The sequence below is a fragment of the Henckelia pumila genome, unplaced genomic scaffold (genome assembly GCF_033568475.1).
Source record: "Henckelia pumila isolate YLH828 unplaced genomic scaffold, ASM3356847v2 CTG_461:::fragment_3, whole genome shotgun sequence".
In the NCBI taxonomy this organism is placed as follows: domain Eukaryota; kingdom Viridiplantae; phylum Streptophyta; class Magnoliopsida; order Lamiales; family Gesneriaceae; genus Henckelia; species Henckelia pumila.
Window position 1 is genome coordinate 10,201,301 of NW_027331831.1, and position 23,044 is coordinate 10,224,344.

Below are 23,044 nucleotides of genomic sequence, written 5' to 3' on the forward strand. Positions count from 1 at the left end.
TAAGGGTAATGTTACATGTACACGGAGGGTTACACGTTGGGTTACACAATGCACTTGAAATTACATGATTATCCTACATGCATTTTTGAAAGATTTCTTCCAAATAAAGTGCAGGGATAATCATGTAATTTAAAGTGCATTGTGTAACCCAACGTGTAACCCTCCATGTATATGTAGCATTACCCATTTTCCAAAACGGTAGGTCTTACGTGTCATTGGTACTTATCTATTAGACGTGTCGAATATATGGTGAAAAATAATATTTTTTTACATAAACAATATTTTTTTAAAAGTTTGGTCGGGATCTGTTTCACAAAATTAACCAGTGAGACGATCTCATAATAATTTTTTGTTTTTAAAAATAGATGTAGAAAATCAATTTTTCAATAAAATATTATTATTGTTTTTTTTTGAAAGAATTATTATTGTTTATCATCCAACGTTTTTTGTTTCATTAAAATATACTGAATAAACCTTAAAATACAACATTGTTAGAAAATAATTTTATATTTGAATAAAATCTAAATCCATGATCGATCCTCCGTATCAAATGATGAAGATACGATAATTTTATGATGATGAGATCTCAATAAAAACATATGGAATAGAGATCTGAACTCATAGTTATGACCGGAAAGATTTATAAACTTCAATTGCCTTATTTTCAATTTACCTCATCATAAATTAGTAAATAAGAAAACAAGTCTGTACACGATATAATATTTGTATTTAAATTTGATGTTGTCATTATAACTTATTATTTGGGGTTCACTTTTGTAAGATAAACTCATTAACACATATAATTAAAGAGTTGGCCTTTTGTAAGACGAGTCAATCATGTTCATATTTATTAAAGAGTTTTACATGTGACATGAAAAGTAATACGTTATCATGGATAATCCAATTAAAAAACTCATATCACAAAATTTATCCGTGAAATAATTTTGCAAGAGTTTTGTGATAATTAAATGTGTAAGCTCAAGTGATTATGTTCCAACAAATATTTTCATGATATGAGATATGTTTGATGCAATTTATAATAAATGTACACAAAACAATCTTCATAAATTTATTATTTTTTTTTTAGACGAAACACAATCTTCATAATTAGTAGTTCGAGAAGGGTCTACCGACGAAAGTTGACTATGATTGTTGGGACTAATGATTACGGGTGTCTATGTTGAAAGGTTAGTGATAATTAATGATATCTTGGGACTCGGGATTTTGCGCTTTTAGCATAATATTAATCAAATTGTTATGTGATATTGACAGATAATGAATGCACCATCATTTATTGGCCCACGTTTTTTGATCATATATATATATATTCTATTTAATACAGGGATGACAAAACTCAATTCAACTTGTCAACTCGAAACGAATCGACCCAAAAATTATTGGGTTGAGGTTGGGGCTTTTTGGTTCGGGTCGAATCGGCTTGACCCAAAAATTAACCCGAAAAAATTAATCGGGTTGAGTTCGGGTTAACCCGAGATGACCCGAAATTTTTTATATTTTTTTTATATAAAACTAAGAAAGATTTGCTACATTTTTATACATTATATGTTTGAAAAAAATAATTTATTGTATATTGATATAATAGATTTTCGTCATTTAATGTTTATTTGTATATATTTTTTTAAATATTTATTTTTGTAGTAAGTATATTTTAGATTTTCTACAACTAGACTTTTAAATTTAAATTATATATAAGCTTAAATTTTGTTATTATGTGATTAAATTAAATATTACTATTATTATTATTGTATGTCTTATTTTTTATTTAATTATTTTGTTAAAAAAATTAAAAATAAAATCGGGTTGGTTCGGATTGATCAGGTTAGTCGGGTTCGGGTTTGTCATTTTCGGGTTGGTTCGAGTTGAGAAATTTTTAAAAAATATTTTCGTCAAACCCGACTCAAACCCACCGGCTCATCCGAATTGACACCCCTAATTTAATTGTATGCCTAACAAAGCATCATCGTTTGCCCCTTTCCCAATTCCCAGCTGATATATAGTTAAAATTTTGAAATTGTTTTTCAGGTGATCCATTCAATTTTTTTCTAATGATGAACTAAGATAGGTATAAGATATAAAATAATCATAAAGGTACAACAAATATCGTTTACAACGATTTTTACAACAATCAAATCGTGAGATTTTGTTATTATATCGCAAGATTTGTATTCAAAGTAAGTATCACGAGATTTTGATAAATGAAATATATTTATTGAATTTTTTGTGTTGTATAAATTGATGTACACATTTCGTTATACCTATAATATTACTCTATAATATATATGAAATGAGTCAATGGATGATAAAATTGACGAAGAGCAAGAAATGGATGAACATTATGCATTATCGGCTAGGGGTGGTATATCTTATCGAAAAACGTATACCGTAAATCGTATCGAAAATTATGCTATAAAATTTTTTATACCGAACATTACGGTATACTGAAAAATTTCGGTACATATAATTAGCATACCGATTATACCAAAATTTTACAGTATATCGAGATTTCGGTACGGTGTCAGTATATATCGTTTTATACCAAAAAAAACTTTTATATTTTTAAAAAATATAAAAAATTATAAATTCATTGTTTAAAAATATTATATATTTTTAATTTTTTTATATAATGTTTCGATATATCGGTGTACCGGTATATACCTAAATTTTCACATTTCATATCGTTACCGTACGGAAAAAGTCAGTATAGTTATCATACCATAACAAAAATTCGATAAATACGATATTTTTCGATACGATAAACTCGGTATGCCGAAAATTCGATATTTTTTCTCATCTTTATTATCTACACCACATATGTACTATCATAAAACTTTCGTCGGAGTATCAAACTAAAATCTTTTGGTAAAATACTAGTTCTATTTAAAATTCAGAGATGTGAGCCCTGGTAATCATGTGACTATTTTTGTTCAACTAGCTAGCGAGTAAATATTTGTAATATTTGAATAATGTATAATATTGATGTCAACTTGATTATCACAAATTTTATATAAATGAAACTATTTCGACTGCTTGTGTAGAAATTTTATGAATTAGAAACTGATGTCGTTTTTATATTCGTTAATAAACTCTTATTTTCATTAATTATTTTCTCTAGCATATTGATGGCCCATGCCAATATAACTAAATTTGCCTTTTGTCGACTTTTCGTTTTTTGGTAGTCACAATTGCTGCGGGACACTCCAATTTCTGAGAAGATAAAATTTACAATTTTTTGTATCCTAACTTACATATTTTTCACTTTTATTTGATTTTGTTGTCGGTTAATTGACCGTTTTAGTACATACATTTTCTTCTTTTTCTTCCCCCAATTTTAATCATTTTTCTTATGACGTATGTCTGCAAATACTGACATGATATCGACTAACGTGTAATCGAAAAATGCTTATATGATATCCGACATTGCTAGCATAAGGATGTTGCAAATTAGCACTTCAATAAAAAAATGACTAATTTTTTTTTAAAAAAAAAAAGAAAATTACTGGAATAAAAGCATGAATTGATCCATAACATAACCAAGAGTTTATAAGTTATGAGACCTAAAAGATAATTTTTCCTAATGAATTACTTTGTTATCATAACATTATTTTCATCCAACATTAAATGCCTCATTTCTAATTGAAATATTCATAAAAGACTACAGATATCTAAGTTATTTAAAAAAATAACATTGTCCCTCCGTCCCTTTGTATAGTTCATTTTTTTTTACGCTGATTATAAATGTTATTGGGAAAACAAATTTGAAATGCAATTAATTTCTTAACACTCTTCATTAATGATATCGAGAAAAAAAAAATGAATACAATTATACACATTAAATATGGTATATTAGTAAAATAATTGCACAATAAAACTCATATGAGATTGTTTTAAGGAGCAATTTTGCAAGACAAATCTTCAACTCGATCCAAATCATGAAATATATATCACTTTCTATGTTAATTATTACTTTTGAATACAGGCATAAAACTAGTCGACATATTTTACTAATGTATAGAATAGATATATAGATATATATGTGAGACCATCTTACAGAAGACCATTCAAGCATGGACGGATCTATTAAGGGGCAAGGGAGGGCAGATGCCCCTCCTTGAGTTTTGATATCAAAGTACTAGTATGTCTTTAGATTTTAAATTACAATTATGCACATAAAATTAGTCAATGATATAGAAGTCAAAGTTTATTACTCCTTATGTCATTTAAGAATCGTCTTCGTAATCCATTGAGAGATGAATATCTGAATGATAGTTCAATTACGTGTATTGAAAATGAGATATTTCTTAGTTTGTTTGTGTCTCGATTATATATGTCACATTTTTTCCCTCAAATATATAGGCTTATATAATATATTTAGTAATTTTGTTTCTACTATTTTACTAATATATATACTCCTATTAAATAAGTTTTGAAAAAAAATTGTAATCATTTTTGAATGAATCGAGTTGGATAAAATATGAATTTTGTGTGTATATTTATTTTTCCAATTATTTTTCTTAATTTGTGAGTTTGAAAAAACAAGTCTATATAATTAAAACATATGAACTATTTTTTATCTTTGTTTTTTTTCCTCCCTCGACAAAATTCCTTGATTCGCCCCTGCATTCAAGAATTTATTAAATATGAAAAGTGGACTATATATTTAAGACGAACGATAAAAGAAACGTATAATTGAAATAAAATTAAAGGAATATGAAAATCGTTACAATAATACATGCACGTCATTATCCCTGTTGTTAAACGTATGTTTTATTTGCCCCAAATTGGTGTATTTAGCATCATGAATATGTGAGCCGAGAATATATCCTATTCTCCCCTTGATATAATATGTTTGCTCATAAGGGAAACGCATTTATTATTTTATGGAAAACTGAAGAATAAATAAATAAAACATGATTCTTAATTATCTAACAAAAAAAGTAATCCGTGTTTAAAACGAGAAATATCATATTATTTTCAACGATTTTGTAACTTGTTTGGAAAAACAAACAAGCTTATATATTGGACGGAGGTGATATGTTTTCACACTATTTTTCATTATTTCAATTATATAGAATATCTGAAGTAAAATGCATTTTCACTCCAGAAAAAAAAAACACTTTTGTCTAAATTTGCTATGTTATAAAATGTTGCGTTAAATAAATAAAGACTGTACGGACATCATGATGAGCCAATAATTTAATTTAAAAGGACAACCATGGAAATCCAAGTTTCAAAAAGATCCAACGAAAAAGGTGGTCGTCAATCTCTCTCTCTCTTTTTTTTTTTATTTAAAGAATTGGTAGTCGTCAATCTCACTCTAAAATAATAAATAAAAAACATTAAAATTTTTTGAAGCCTTATTAAAATTTATTTATAATAGTTGTAAAAGAATTTATTATCTATAACTCTCTCACTTTTTTTTCCATATTTAATCTTTTTATTCCGAAAGATTACGTCAACATTCACTTGCAAAACACATAACTAAATGTGCAAAATAATCCAACTTACTACACCATAATCAATTTTAATAAGTACTAAAAATTCGAAATAAATCAACTTATGAACTAGACTTGGTTCATAACTCGTCGCACTAATGTGAAAGACTAGGATAAATATTTTAAAAATATTAAAACTAACAAAAAAAATTCTATTATAGGCTTGCAAGGATGGCCACGATGCCCGATAACCATTATACCTTTTTCAAAGTGATGAAGCAATGATGAGGTGAAAAAAGATTCTTAAGGCTGTCACCATGCCGAACTTTCGCTATATCTTACCATATATAGTTGGACACCCATCATCCATATAAAGATTAATGCCCACTTACTTTGATTTACTTTGTTTATATATATATTTATTTTTTTCCAAATTGAATTGTACATTATATATATATATATATATATATATATATATATATATATATTACAAAGAATCGTGTGAGACGATTTCATTAATAAATTTTATGAATATGAACAGAGTTAATCTATCTTACAGATAAATATCTGTGAAACAGTTTTATAAAGAAACCTATTCTGTATCAGACTGTATAAAACATACAATTTTCTTGTTAAGTAGTCAAAATTAAATAATTTAAAGAGTTGTGCGACAAAAAGGATTTTGATTCCTATTTTGTTTTTTGTGCGGAGAGATTTGTTTTAAAAATGGATTTCGAACTTAATTCATCGATATATAAGTGGATATTGAGCCTAGAAGTTTGTCCCAAACTTGATACATTAGCGTCAAATAATATGTTATAACTTATAAGCTATTGACTATTCTAATTTCCATTCTGATCTAATATACATAAAGGTTTATCATGATCACATATCTTAAATTGTTTCGGCAATTTCAAGTGGACCAAATGAGGGAACATTGCCATGTTTAATGACAACCTTATGGTCAATACGATAATAGTGATTACCATTAAACATCAACATACGTAAGTTAATTTGCTTGATTTTGGCAGTTTTTTTTTTCTTCCTAAAATGATATAAGTTCAAATTTCTATTTATTTATTTACTTAAAATTCGTGACTCTGGTCAAATAAATTTTTTAGTTGAATAATTGGAAACTAAAATAATTACAACGTGTAAATCGTGCCTAGTAACAAAAAAAAAAAAAAAAAAAGACAAAAAAGACATGCCATGTGAGGAGGTGCTTAAAATGGCAATGCAACTGAGGTACTTTAGTCCCAAGGTTGATTGGTGTAATTTAATGTCCATGGGATCAAAAAAGGCTTATTTTACAATGGTTTTCGGTCCATTAATTACATTACTGGTGCATGCATGTATCATGTACTACTGATTTCAACAGATGATGATGATGATGATGATGATGATGATGATGATGATGTTCAATTTTGAGTTTATAGAAGTTCGCAATTTTCAAATAAAGTGTCTAATTTGAATATGGTGAACTGATCGAAATAAAGTTATGCGAGAATTTTCAATAGTAGATCTAACCTGACTCGACTTGAATTAGTTGGTACCAACTACCAAGTGCGATTTTGGGAGTCAAGTGTTTAGATTAATATAATGAGATTGATATTGAAATTTGAGTCAAAATATTTATAATTTTTTATTTAGGTATTTCTATGGGAAGTGACCAAATTGGTCACCACGTAAGCATAGTTTTTTTTGTTTTCGGATTTGAAATAATCTTAAAGTTTGATCTTATTAAAATATTTTTTTCCAACCCTGTTTGACATGATGCGGTAACGGACTTATTTAAAAAACACGAGCCCTACTTTATATTTATGAGATTGATGAATTCTTATCGTTAACAATTTAAATTATAATTTTAAAAAAAAAATTATATAATCTATATTATATAAACCAAGATTACTACTAGTAACTAATTTAGTCCGATCTAATTATACCAATATAATTTTACATAAATATTTCAAACAACATCATAAAAACCTCTCAAAATTTAATGCAATTTTTTCTTTCACAAAACTCTCCCATCTTCCATTTTTTACATTTTAGTTTTAATTTTTTCATTCTCTTTCATTTTTTTTACTATCTTTCAGCTTTCAGTTGTACTAATTTTAATTACATACTAGCGACTTACACACATAATGTGTGTGTTTGCTAATATATGTATTATTAAACTATAGAAGATAAAATATATGTAATAGTTGTTGTTGTTATTATTATTATTATTATTATTATTATTATTATTATTTTAAAAAAAATCCTCAAACAGTTAAACATATCGTGGGAGTTACTTTTCAAATTTTAAAAACAAACACATTGATTTTTTAATTAAAAATTAATTTATTAAGTGGACGGTAATTTTGAAAATTCACTTAAAAGTACTAAAACAGTTACTATAACCTCCTCTCACTTTATTATCTTTCAGCAATTCAATAATTTCAATTATTTTCAAATTATTTTCAGATTTTGAAGGTAACTCATATCGTGTATTAAATTGTTTGAGTTTGTTTTTTAAAATAATAATACTTTTTTTAAATTATAATAATAACTATTACATATATTTTATCTTCTAAAATAGTAGTTTAAAAATACATACATAAACAAAACACACGCAATGCATATATATATATATATATATATATATATATATATATATATATATATATATTGAGTAAATAGTAAAAAACTCTTCAAAAAAAAGTAAATAGTAAAAGACGCACATGCCAAAGTACGCGTTCATTTTTCTTTTTTATTTATTCATTAATGATAATTTCTTTATTCGTTTCTCTTTTTGAAATTCTGAAATTGATTATTAATTTTTATATTTTCAAATGTTGATAATTTGAAAAACATGTACAAATAAGGGTGTTTATATTTGAAATTTGAAAATACGAGGATGTGTGTGTTCAAGATTTGAAAAACGTTGAGAGCTAAAAGATATTTTTGTGTAGGTGTCCCGAAACGGTGAAACGGGTTGACCCGATTTTTATAGAGTGAAAATTAATACTTTTGACATAAAAATTAATATTTTTTACGGGTCGGATCGAATATAACATTCATCTCATAACATTAACATGTGAGACAATCTCACAATAGTTTTTGTATTTTTCTAGGTATTTTTTATAGCAAAATCAAGATTTCACAAAAATAATGTATGAAATTAATATTTTATTATGTTCTACAAAACAATATTTATTTTACTAAATAGAAATCACTAGGATCTCTTATCACATGATGTGTACCCACACACATATATATACTACCGTATTCGCACAAATTCATTGTGTGTAATGACAAATTGATTTTTTTAATTAAACTTAATTTCAATTAAAAAATAATCTAATAAGTTTATATGGTAGAAAAATAAAAGTTTTTTGGGTTAAACATAATAACAGTATGAAATAGTTAAAATATAATAGATTATATCAGTTATTTCTCTCTTTGTTTTGTTCAAATAATTTAAAATTTGAAAATAGATGGAAATTTGGATTAATTCTGTGATGATGTACCAGAGATCCTACAGCTTCTCTAATATTAAATTTTTTAATAATTAAATATTTTTTGATTTAAAATATCTTGGTGTTATATTAAACTTTAAAAATTATATATATTTTTAATAATTTTATATTATGATATAATTATTTAAAAATTCAAAAGTAATTAAACAATATTTTTTAATAAGATATTATATTTGCAGATGAAATTTAAAAATTTAATAAAAATAATTTTAATGACATTTTTTTAAGGTTCAGATTGATATATTCATTCAATAAATCATTCAAAGTTACATCCATCAACTAAGATAGGTAATTACTGTCACACCAAAACGCGGGTGTGTGATTTTTTTACTATCTTTAACCTTTCAGCTGTACTGATTTTAATTACAAATGCTGCGCATCATCTCATGATTTTACAAGATTTCAATGCACAAATTTTGTTTTTATTTAGATTCTATACACATGCATTTCGTATGACATGCATGGTTCGTCACTAGTATTAATTATATTTGCTGAATTTTTTAATACAATTTGTATCAACTTTCATAAATCAGGTTTTCTTTCTGAGAGGAGTAAAAAAGGTATTTATTGTTATTATTAATTTGTAAATAAATATTAAATACTATATATTTTATTTTTTAAATTATTAATTATTTCATAATATTGAGTTTCACTCTCCAGCATAACAGTCCTAGCTCCATTCCTTGTGACACGAGGTTAGTAAGTGATAATATCTCAACATGACCATTTATGGTTCCACGTAGATAAAATCTGATAATATCTCGAATACACTAATAGATAAAAGATATTTTTTCATCGAGATAATTTTGTATTTTCAAATGACACATATAACACTACAAGAAAAATGCAAAACGACAACGGATTTTATCCGTTGTCGTAGGGGGGATAAAACCGTTGTAATTGTAGGCGTTGTAAAAAGCATGCCCTACGACAATGGTTTATATCCGTTGTCTTTGGTAGTATACCACAACGGTTTTGCAACAGTTTATACCCGTTGTCGTATGTCTCCAAATACAACGGTTCTGCAACAGTGTAAATCCGTTGTCTTTTGTGTAAGACAACGGTTTTGCAACAGTGTAAATCCGTTGTTGTTTGTGGCTTACGACAACAGTTTTGCAACAGTGTAAATCCGTTGTGTTTTGTTGTTTACGACAACGGTTTTGCAATTGTGTATATCAGTTGTCTTTGGAGTCGTTTTGCAACATGTTAAATTTGTTTTCGTTTACTGGAACAAAAAATTTTATATTATCCGACCACATGTTAAAACCGTTGTCTTTAATGAATCTTCATACGAACTATAATATAAATAAAGAAACCAATATAAAATAAAATATTTACTACATTCAATCCATGAAAATGTTATCTTCAAGTTCCAAAAGAGTTACACACATCTAATTTGGAAGATAATGCCATGTAATCGAAACTCAAAATATCCCAGCTAATAAGATAATGTAACGAAAGTAGTAGTTCCAAAGGATAGTCATATCAAAACATAAATCACATGTTCTTGATAACGATGTTCACGACATGACTTATACGCATTACCAAGGCGATCTGAAACACAACTCAATCCTTCTTGCATCAAAACCCTTATGCATTACTCCCGGGTTTCCTACAAGAAAAAACATTTTTAATTCAAAATTTGTGAGAATGCAGAAGAGACCATCTTTACAAATTATCAACACAAACTTAGACCAATTTAAAAACATGGAATCCAATCACAAATAGCAAAATAATATCTCGCTTGCTATGGAAAAAAAAGAAAAGAAAAAAACTCAGCAACTCCAAAGGGAAGGGCAATGCACATCAAGAGGATTTATTCAACTCATTTAGCATTTGTGATAAACAACTGTCATTCGCCAATTGCTCGGAAAGCATCACAACAATCTTTCTTAGTTGTATTAACAATTTTGAATATAAGTTTGAACATCAACAATTGATTTCTCTAAGATAAAAGAAAGCAATCACAAGAATATGAAAAAGACTTGAAACAGGAATTTATCACATCAAGGTTCCTATCATCAATATCACATAGCATACAGAAAGAAAATGATAAGCACAAAACACGTGCAACACATGGTTTGAATGAGGCAAAATATAAAATGCCAAGTAGATAGATCAACTGCCGCCACAAGAAAGACTCCTAAAATAATACCTCATTGTACCAAATATATTAATCAAAATAAACTTTACATAAAAAAAAACTCAAGTTTTAAAGTTGTATATTCCTTTTACTCGTTTACTACTTTAATATGTTGCATTTAGGAAATAATAATAATAATTTAATATTAAAAATTGATGCACTACTGTACATCAAAGCTAGAAATGATCTATTCTACTAATTCTTAGGTACCGCATGCGTCGCGACACCAATAAGAGAAACATCAATAACACAACTTAATATGCAGTCCTACATACATACATACATATATGTATATTATTCTAATTCCAAATATTCTGTCTATTTTCCGTATTTAATATTGATTTATCTATTTTTTATCAATATAATCTCATAATATAAACGTTGTCAATGAATCCATATTTTTAATTCACTAATTTTCACTTCTGCTTTTAGTGATTTTTACTCTATTCTAACGTAACATCGAAAAACTAACATAGTAAGCTAGCCTAAAGGTAGTGAACTCCAAATTTATTTTACTCGAAAATTATAACAATATGCAATGATAATATGATTTTCAGAAAGTCACGCATATAAAGTACAACTCTTTAGAGAACCATCATTAATCACCAACACTTTATGTGCAGGGAACTTAAAAAAAGAACAAGACTAACCCTTCACATTGTAGATCCCCGGGCCTGGAACTATCTTCTCCCGTGGATTTCCTGATTGTCTCTCAACCAATTGGTCTTTTGCAATTTGCAAGTCCCGGCACTCAGCAGAGCAAAATGCACAAAGGTTGCTGAATCCAATTGAACACATATTGGGCAATTCTAATGCGTAGAAATATATATAATCTAGAGGATCTTGGTCGGACAGTTTTGTACATGACATTCATAATAAGAGGTGCATTAATAAAGCAGAAAAGTAAAAAGATTGAATCCCTTTATAGTGCCAACAAATTGATTCATCAAGTTTCTGCGGAGATGCTGGATTAGACAAAATGGGATTTTATATCTTTGATCAAATGATGACAAGACAAAGATAGATTATTTTCAAGTTGAAAACTTTTGAACACCATATTGGACCACCTAAATCCTGATGAAGAAATAAAAATCAGGATATATTCTTGGAGGGCAAATAGCATATAACATATAAACTGAATGATCTTTCACGATCCTCTGCTTTTAAAAATCAGGCGTAAAGCCCCCGCAAAAGGGGTAATGTAAATAAATATTCCTCTTTTTTTAGAACATGTGATTTTAAAAGGCTATGAATTTTACATAGGGGAGACCAAGTTAATTGACTTATAAGATGATAAATTCCTTAGTAATCGGGAAGCAATAAAATAGGAAGATCAAAAAATGGATAAACAAAGTATACAACAGCGAGAGCAAAAAATGTATCTCTAAAAAAGTTGAAGCATAAAAAAAAAACAGAAACAAAAAAGTACAGTTCCATGATCTTTTCATACTATTCAGAGTTAGAAATAAATCATCAATCATCAATTACACACATTCCCTAGCAAGTTCCCTTTACCTATACATGAAGAGACTTGGCAAGGTTTTCGTTTTAATTTATTTTTTCTCTAATAGTTTAATAAGCACTAGTCACTACCAATTTAAATCACTCAGGATCCTTAGATGAAATTAATTGATAGAATGAGCTTCACAATCAACAATTTTTTGAGGCGTAACTAAAGATTTAGGGAACTAATACCAGAGGTAGCATAGCCATAACTAGGCACCAGCCAATGGACTGACTTATGCATCAAAAACCATTCTCTCTAATATCACAAATCAAACCCAAAATGTTCATAATTGCCTTTAAACCATAACCTGCCAAGAACAAAAAAATTCATCACCCCACTTGCATGCTGATAAAACTCAACACATACGATTGATTAACATTACTTTCTATCAACAGTTGACACTGGAACATAAGACCTCCGTGAAAGACATGTAGGATTGCAAGTAATTATATGATCAAATAGAGATCAGCCATATGGTGTTTGTAAAATAGAATAAAACCGCACAAGCACAGAATCATAGCAGCAAAGATCGTTAAGATCACTCCACCAGACTACCAAAACACATAAAAAATCATTAAATAACTGAAAAAAACTCTCTAGGATGAGTAGCACTACATTTTACTTGCATGAACAGATGGCACTGAAACAAGAAATACAATAGCACCACGACCTCTCAAACAAATCCAAGTCTAAACTCGTAATAAATGTCTGGAATCAATTCTCACAGATCAACCATTTTTCTCTCAAAATTCAAAGCAGTAACAGTCCAATGAAAACTCATAATCAAGCCCAGCTGGAAAAAAAATTTATTTGACATTCTTCCGCAAAGAACAGTACATACGCACACATGCTTGAGATATAAAAAACAGCAAGAACGTGAACAAAACCACAAACTCTGCCAAAAAACGATAGAATCGCGTAAAGCACATCCAAACCCCACAAAAAACCATCAAGCACATTATTAATTCCAAACAAACAACTAACAAGAAAATCATAAGACCAATTGCTGACCCGTTGATGCAGCTCTAAACTAAGGCCCTAAACCCCTGCAGACACAACCAAAACAACAAGATTCAGAAGCGTAAAAATAATTAAATCTGCAGCATAAGTAACGTTATTTGAAAGAAATTAGAAAATAAAAATTCATACTCCTTCGAGAAAAATAATAAAATAAAAATAGAAACCATACCGCCGCGGCTGGCGGGTGGTGTCGAAATCTCTATAGGTCTTGAAAAATTGAGGTAAATAAAAGGAAAATCGGAGCAAAGATTAGGAGAAGACAGACCTCAAGAAGGAACCCAAAAAAAGAACAGAAAACATACGTATTCAATATTTAACCCCTTTTCTCTACCCATTCACCGAAAGCCCAAACAACAGTAAACGTAGACCTCAGCATCTAATAAAAGACCACGAAGCAAAAAAACGAAGCAAGAGAACGAAGAAACAAAACTTACACAGTGATGGTCGCGACAGTGCAGTTTCGATCCAAGCTGTAAACTCGAGATTGAAGTCACGATTGGAGTTTTTAAGGCTTGGGCTAGCTGAAAGAAGGTCAGACGACCAGTTTCTGGCGATCGATCGGCGTCTAGGGCGCCGGAAATGAGCTGGATTGAAGGGGCGACGGGTTGGGGCTAGGGATTGGGTTTCTTTTTTTTTTTTTCCATTGTTTCTTCTCTTAAACCACTCAAGCGTGTAGTAGGTTATTATATAGGTGTAAATTTTTTTAAAAAATAAAAACAAATAAAAAATATCAACGACAACGGATTACAAAATGTGTTGTCATAGACGCCAAAAAGAACACACATTGACAACGGTTAATTAAAACCGTTGTCATAGGTTAAAAAAACCCGCTCATAAACAACGGTTTTTTAAAACCGTTGTCTTTGACATATATACGACAACGGTTTTTTAAAAACCGTTGTCGTTTTTAATTAAAATACGGCCAACGACAACGGTTTTTGTAAAAACCGTTGTTAAAAATCAAAAGACAACAGTTTAGATATAAAACCGTTGTCTTTTTAGTGTGGTTAATTAACATATTTGTTGTAGTGTAACCGTGTTTGTAATCTGTATTATGTGTATACACATAGCATTTTCCAAACCGAATAATATCAAGAAACTAAGAAAACATTAATTTTAATATTGCCTCGAGCATGCATGCATGTATCCATCTCCAAGATAAGTATTATTATTATTATTATTATTATTATTATTATTGTTGTTGTTGTTGTTGTTGTTATTGTTGTTGTTGGTATTTCAATATTGCAGTACATGCAGATTAATTACATATCATTTCTCAAAATGTCATAATTATGTAAAAAAAAAATTTATGCTATTTCTCGATTTGAAAAAGTATTTATGTGATAATATGTTAATGAAAAGTCAGTCCGTAATAAATCACAATAATGTTTTCATAACCGGACTAGTGATCGAACCGGTTTACCTTAAAAATAGTTCAATCGGTTGGACCATTTCAACTGGATGGTCGGACCGGAAAACCGTTTATATAATATAATATCATTAATAATATATTTTAAAATGTTAAAACCTAAAAAATGTATATATATATATATAAATAGAAAAAATATGTACTATTCATCATAGTTTGAAAACTAAATAACCATATAAATATATTCAAAATCTCTTCTATTTTATAATATTTGAGAGATACATAGTAACTGCTATCTTGAGAGACACCAAATTTTGTTCCGGTTTTACCCTCTCATCATCTTTTTATCTACTATCCCGCTAAACCTCCACTCACTCCACCCACAAAAAATACATATAAAAATAACTTTTATTTTACACACGCATGAGAGTGCATTTTTTACTAGTATTAATTATAGTTACATATTTTTAAAAATAAATAAGTTAATTAAAAAAAGTTTGTATAAAAAACTCTAACATTACTAAAATAATATTTTTAATGAAGTACAAATTCCAAATAGTCTTGTATATAAATAAAAAAATATTAAATTAATGTTTTAAAATAAAAAAAAACTAATTTAAAAAAATAAAAAAATTCAAAAAACCGGTTGAAACGGTTCTTGACCGGTTCTTGGCCGGTTTTCACCGGTTCGACCGATTCTTGACCGGTTCTGATCGTTAGAACGGTTTTTAGGAGTAATCTGGACCGGATTAGTGACTGGATCCCGACCGAACTGACCGGTCCGGTTTTGAAAACATGAATTATCACATTTATTTTAACAGGACCGGTTTATAATAATAGACAAATAAATAGATCGAGCTGTATATAAGATTTATATATAAAAAGTGGGATCGTGCACCATTAAATTTCCTTTAAGAATATATATTAAATTATATTACGATACCTAATTTATGTTGGAACTAAATAAATTTCCACTCAGTTGAACCATATATCTCACTTAATTGGCGAACTACATTTCACACAATGCTTTAGTGTTTTCCCAAGTTTGATAAGTGCTATTATCTCCCCAAATTAAATGGTTACAGATACAGTAACTAATGCTTCACTAGAAACTTTCAATAAAACTTGTTACAAATTCTATTTTAATTCGCATAAATCGATTAAACGAAAACGTATGTCCGGAGAGTGGAGGTCGTCCCCTTTTGTGTTTTTTTAAGAAAAAAGTTCATTTTTTCGCCCCTTTTCGAAATAGGTTCGAACTTCGAACTAGGTCAGGTCTTGCAAATATAGGTTGCCAACTGCATCAATAATTACGGAATTGATGAAATGAAATTAAGGACCTCAAATGCATCAAGCTACATTTAAGTGCATGTACTGTGTTGTTCCCCTGTTGATTTTATAAATATATATATATATACATATATATATATATTTGCATTCCCTTCATATAATGTTTTGTATGGAGCCATTCCACTTAATTTCAAAATTTATAAAAATAGTTTTAAATATTGATGAGTTTCCTTTGAATTTTTCTAAATATCAATCTATTGCACGTATATTAATAATGCACTCCCACTTTCGTATTAAAAGTGTCTAATAGTTTTCTACTTCGAGTTGGTGAAGTAGATAAGTGTCATCTAGTTATCATAAGTTTGATTTTCCTACCAATACTTTCTCGAGCGAGCTTGTCGTACAGGACTTGTCAAGTGCAAAATCTGGCTAGCATGATTTAATTATTACGTCAGTTCGAAAATTTACTAGAAGCAAGGAGTGTCAGTTCTCACGCCAAAAAAAAATATAAAAAAAATACTCTCGACAATTGACAACGAATTATTTGATGAGACTTCAAAATACTAGCATAGTAGCATGTGACATAAAAACCGATGGTGTTTGGGCCGGGACTAACAACGTACATCAAATCAGCCCACTATATGCTTCTTGCACCATGCGCCACTCTTGTCTAATTCCAAATTTCCAATATATAAAATTATTATTATTACAGGGGTACTAGGACGTTTTTCGCTATAGTCTTGGATCGAATTTAAGCATCTTTGTTTGGAGAATTTTATGTAATTACAGCACAAATGACATGTATAGTGTCGGATTTAGGATCAAGAAAAAAAAAAACGAAAGCAACAACTTCTAGACTTCTAGTAATTTTTTGTCCCACGGTGTAACCAAAAGGTATTAGTTAGGTACCGTTTGAAGTTAAAGATGAGATAAATAATATAAAGATAAATAATATATTGTAATAAAAAGTAAATAAGAAATGATAGATAATATATATTTGATTTGATTGATAAATTATAGTATATTTGATTTGATTGATTAAATTTTATATAAAAATAGTACATTACCATTTTGACCTTTTAATAATTAATAAAAATGGATATTATTATTTATAAAGGGTAATGTAGTAATTTAAATTTAATGATTTGATTGATGTAGGATAAATAATTAATGATTTGATTGATGTAAGATATATAATTAATGGATGGATAAATAATATGACAAAAAAAAATATGAGATGAAATAAGATAAGTTATAAATAGATTAATAATATGGCAAAATAAACAGTACCTAAATATATCGAAAACTAACCCAATTCTTAAGTGTGAATAACAACTTATTCAAATGCTAATGATCTCAAGCAAAGTTTCAATGCAAAAATCTATTCTTCTATAAATAATTAATGAAAGGAATTTTATTCCTTGATATTTCGGCCCTTAATAAATTTAATATTATTAAATTTTATTTTCTAGACAAGTTACAATATTTGGTAAATATCTTGTGTATATCTCGAATATGTTAAGAAATATATTTATCATGCTAAAATCTTGTCTTGATAAGGTAGTTATTAGATATAATATTATTTGATATTATCAAGATTTGATTTGCAAGATTTGATAGAGTTTTATTCCTACTAAAACATGTTTCCTTATTCATGTAGGACTCTATCTATGGAAACCTTCAAAGACTTGGATGCTTATCTATAAAAGGGGTTTTCACACACAGATTTAAAAAGGTCTTCAGACGTACAATTCGCTGCGTAACCATTGAAGAATTTCATTGAAGAATTTGAAGAATTCTGAAGCAAGATTTTTGCAACCTTCGTTGTTGCATGTCCCCGTGTTGCCGTTCGTGTTGAAGACATCAGAGACAACACTGTGGGAACTGTGTTATTAAAGATCTTTACCGTCTCTTCAAATTTAGGCTACGGGAGTTGCATCTGTTATATTTACTCTGATTTGTTTATCATGCAAGTTTGATTTCTCAACTTGTTGAGAAATTTAGGATTTACTGACTTTTCGTAAAATCACTAGGATTATCTTTGTAAGACTGATCTTACGTTTACTAGTGATATTTAGCCCTAAGACACCCGCACGAGTTTTTATACTCGTGCAAAATTAATTACTTGTGTTTTATTTATGCTTTAAATTTCCGCTACACTGTGTTGTCTGTGGTGTGTACAACACTGCTTATTTTACATAACGAACCACGTACACCGTTTCTTTCACGTGACATCAGAGCCACCACTTGACTTTAATAAGCGAGTTCCTGGTTTGTGTTACAGGTTAGTTATGGATACTCCGTAACAAGTGCAATTCGTCCACCTATTTTGGATGGGACAAATTACGGTCCTTGGAAATTGAAGATGAACATGTATATTCAATCCATTGAGTATAGGGCTTGGCAACGTGTTCTTGATGGTTGGAAACCTCCTATGAGAGATGATGATATACCCGGACCAAAGCCAAGAGCACAATGGACAGCCGATGAAAATACTGCGGCTATTTATAATGCAAAAGTTCTTAATGCTATGTTTACTTCTGTTGATATGAATATGCTTAATCTAATTGGTATTTGTACTTGTGCAAGAGATGCTTGGGAGAAACTTCAAACTCATTGTGAAGGCTCAGCAAGTGTCAAGAAGACAATGATGCGTCTCCTAACTTCAAAATTTGAAAAATTAAGAATGGAGGAATCAGAGACCATCATGGAATATATGGAAGATTGAAGAGCCTTGCAAACGAAGCATCTGTTCTTGGTGATCCTATTTCGAACGAGAGACTTGGGTCCAAAGTGCTTCGTTCTGTCCCTAAAAGATTTCACACCAAAGTTTGTGCTATAGATGAATCCAAAGATACATATATAATGGGTTTGGATGAGTTGATAAGTTCTGTTCGCACATATGAGATGGAGATGGAAGCCGAAGATGACACTAAAAGTAATTTTATTGCCTTTCAAGTATCTAATGATGTTTACAATGATTTTTCTGAAGTTCAATAGGAAGTGAAGGAATATGATCTTGAAGAAAATTTTATTGCCTTGATTTCGAAGAAATTCACTGATTATCTCAAGATAATGAAAGAAAAGAAGGATGTGAAAGGTGCACAACCTTCAAAATTTCCTAAACTGCCTATTTCAGAGAAGCCTCAAAAGCCAGCTAATACTCGAGGACCTCCTCAAAGGTATGAAGGTAAGATTCAGTCCTCAAGTAAAAATTTTGATAATGTTCAATGCAGGGAATGTAAGGGATATGGACACTATGCGTATGAGTGTGTCAATCTCCTTCGAAAAGTATGAATGTTTCTCTGAGTGATGATGAATCAGAAGGAGAACAGGAAAAGGCTGAACATGCATATCTCATATCTTTTTGCTTTGCTCGAGAGTAAGAAAAATTTTCAGATTAATCCACTTGGTGTTGGCTCTGGTGTTGCAACACCTGGACGCAACACAGTTCAAAAATATGCTTGCTTTGTTGCTTCTAACCTTGATAATTCCAGTGATCATGAAGATCAGGTAGCTGACGCTTACACTCTGGAAGGTATTCAGAAACTCTATGAGGAATTGTACTATGACTGGATCAAGAGGAATCAGTTGAACACAACCTTCACAAAAGAGAATACTGAATTGAAAGCTGCTGTGGCTAGATTGGAGGTTCTCATGAGTAAGAAAGATCTGGAATTAAGGTTGCTAAATTCGGAACTTGAAATAGCAAAAACAACATTTGCTAAATTTAATTTCAGTTCAAGCAAACTTGATTCTCTTTTGACTATGGGTAAGAATGAAAAGTTTGGTCTTGGTTTTAAAGAAAGTGTTTTTGAAACTGGTGAATCTTCCAAAACACCAGTGTTTGTGAAGAAAGGTAGTGATTCCTTAAATCATCCTTCAACCGCTTCTAAAGGTAAGAAACCCATTGTTGATAAAAATGTTTCTGTCTCAAAGCCAAAACAATGGAAGAGTCCTTTTGTATGTCATTATTGTCTCAAACCTGGTCACATCAGGCCTTTCTGTCGTAAGCTTAAGAATGACTATATTTTGTGGGAATCTAAGCAGGTGTTGCCTCCCGTGTTGCACAACACCAAGCGCAACACTGACAGAAAAGGACCCATTGTGAAAAAAGTATGGGTATATAAGTCTGATGTTAAAAGTTTTGTTATTTATACTTCATTGAAAGCTAACACTGCAGGTAATTGGTACTTTGATAGTGGAAGCTCTCGGCACATGACAGGTTTAAAAGATCACCTCACTGACTACATCGAACAAAATGGAGGAAGAGTGACTTACGGAGGTGGTGCAAAAGAAAGAATTGTTGGCAAAGGAACACTCAATGTGGAAGGGTTTCCAAAAATTCATAACATCTTACATGTTGAAGGACTTAACGCTAATTTAATATCAATTAGTCAACTGTGTGATGATGACTTACATGTGAAGTTTGATAAGAATATTTGTGAAGTTTTTGATAATACTAATCGATGGGTTATTACAGATACAAGATCAGTTGATAATTGCTACCAACTCGGTGAGGAATTGGCTTGTAGACACTCAAAGTTTGATGAGTTTAGTCTATGGCACCAAAAGCTTGGACATGTGAATTTCAAGACTTTAAAGAATTTGAGTAAGTTTGAAGATGTCAGAGGTCTTCCAAATCTAAAGTCTGGTGTTCCATATGTTTGCGGTGCATGCCAAAAAAGTAAGCAAACCCGTGTTTCGCACCCCGTGTTACAACACGGTGTCTTGAACTTTTGCACATGGATTTGATGGGTCCCATGGAAGTTGAAAGCTATGGAGGTAAAAATTATTCTTCGGTATGTGTTGATGATTTTTCTCGTTTTACATGGGTGAGATTTCTTAGAGAAAAATCAGACACTTTTGATGTTTTGAAGAAGTTGTTTACCAAAATTACTAACCTACATACTTTGACAGTAGCAAGGATCAAAACTGATCATGGAAAGGAATTTGAGAACTCATATTTTTCTTCTTTGTGTGATAAGAAGGGCATTTCACAAGAGTTCTCCGCTCCAAAAACTCCTCAACATAATGGAATTGCCGAAAGGAAGAATAGGACGTTGCAGGAGATGGCTAGGGTAATGATGAGCTCAAAAAATATCTCCAAGAGATTTTGGGCAGAAGCATTAAACACAGCTTTCCATATTTCCAATCGTGTTTATTTGAGAAGTGGTTTTTCGATGTCTTCCTATGAAATCTGTTACGCCTTAAACGCATACAAATCTCTTAAACGAGATTAATTTTTTTAATGCGATAACTTATCTTGTTTTGATAATTACAAAAATAGGTTATTATTTCTAATCGTTTAAAGTGAGACTTTGCAGATTAGATTATTATAAACATTATTATGGAGAAGAACATTGCAAAAATTACTGAGCATTTTTGAGTCATCCAATTCCAATTTCCACCTATTATATTAAAGTTAGAATTCTCAAAAGCTACGGTTCAAATCTCAGCTCAATCCAATGGCTAGATCATGAGAAATAAATTTTTCAAAAGTGCCGCGCAGAACAAGAAGCAAAAATACGATGAAGTAACTTCAAAAAAATACTGGAATCGTTTGAGGCGTCAAAATCCGATCTGCACCGTTCAAAATACAATTCAGGATGTTTTTAAACTACTATCCAAATTTCAAGTCCATCCGACTGACGGATTGTGAGTTATGAATTTTTGAAGTTTGTCGCTCCGCAACGAACCCGAACAGAAGCAACATTTCTATAAAAAACATGATCCAATTTTTAAGAAAGAAATTCGCCCGACCAAAGACGCAATGCACCGAATGGACGCAACGAACCTACGAACGGATGCAACGTTTGTCACCAATGCCGGAAGAATTAAATATGCACCGAACGGACGCAACGAAGGCCAGAACGGATGCAACGAACCTGCCCGAATTTTCAGCTATAAATAGATGCATTCCAAGTCCATTTCAAACACAACTCAAGCAATCCTCTCCTATACTTCTCAAGTGTTCATTCAAGAGTTTCATACATATTTCTTTCAATTAGAGAGTTAATTGTAGAAATTTTTTGTGAGTTGTTGAGCTTTCGTTGTACTCTCGAGTGTGAAGTCCGAGTGTGTAATTGTTGTTGAGGCTATGCTTGGAGCCCTTAAGGCCAAGTGTTCGAGTTGTATCAACGCGGTGATCGTGTTGAGTTGTACGGCTATCCTTGAAGCCATCAAGGCCAAGACGTTGAAGTGCTAGTGAATCCTTAGTTAATCGATCTTAACCAAGAAGGGGAGACGTAGACGATTTATCGTCGAACTTCCATAAGCATCTCTTATCCCTTTTACTGCTTTATTTATTTAACGCATTTATTTACTGCACTTATATTTGATTGCTTTAAGTCTTCCGCTTGCGTACTTGCATAATCGCTTTAAATTACTAAAGTTGCCAATAAAACTTAAATCCCCCCCATTAGGTTCTAACAAGTGGTATCAGAGTCACCTTTTTATAAAATATTTTCAAAAAGGCTCTATGGCAAATCTAGCAAGCGATTATACTCAAGGGCAATCAACCAATCGTCCTCCTCTTTTCAACGACATAAAATACGGCTATTGGAAAAATCGAATGTCCCTATACATCCAATTCGTAGATTATGACCTTTGGAAAGTGACGGTGAAAGGTCTCTATATACCTATGAAAGAGGTTGAAGGGGTTAACATTCCAAAGGAAATGAATGACTTTTCGAAAGAGGATATGAAATTAATATCTCAAAATGCTAAAGCTATGAATAT

At 30.3% G+C, this 23,044-nt stretch overlaps 1 protein-coding gene and 1 long non-coding RNA gene across 2 annotated transcripts; one reads left to right on the forward strand and one right to left on the reverse strand.

Moving 5' to 3' along the window:
- Window positions 1–10,414: 10,414 nt before the first annotated feature.
- On the reverse strand, window positions 10,415–14,273 carry LOC140872374 (uncharacterized). Its single transcript, XR_012147794.1, has 5 exons — window positions 14,079–14,273; window positions 13,636–13,670; window positions 12,813–12,931; window positions 11,768–11,895; window positions 10,415–10,586 (listed from the first exon to the last, which is right to left on the reverse strand). It is a non-coding gene; the product is annotated as an uncharacterized lncRNA (long non-coding RNA).
- A 4,395-nt stretch (window positions 14,274–18,668) lies between these two features.
- On the forward strand, window positions 18,669–21,058 carry LOC140871975 (uncharacterized). The gene is made up of 7 exons (XM_073274713.1): window positions 18,669–18,938; window positions 18,989–19,261; window positions 19,304–19,493; window positions 19,540–19,544; window positions 19,628–20,266; window positions 20,354–20,447; window positions 20,529–21,058. The coding sequence occupies exons 1-7, from the start codon at window positions 18,669–18,671 to the stop codon at window positions 21,056–21,058; spliced, it is 2,001 nt and encodes a 666-aa protein (XP_073130814.1).
- The last annotated feature ends 1,986 nt before the right edge of the window (window positions 21,059–23,044 follow it).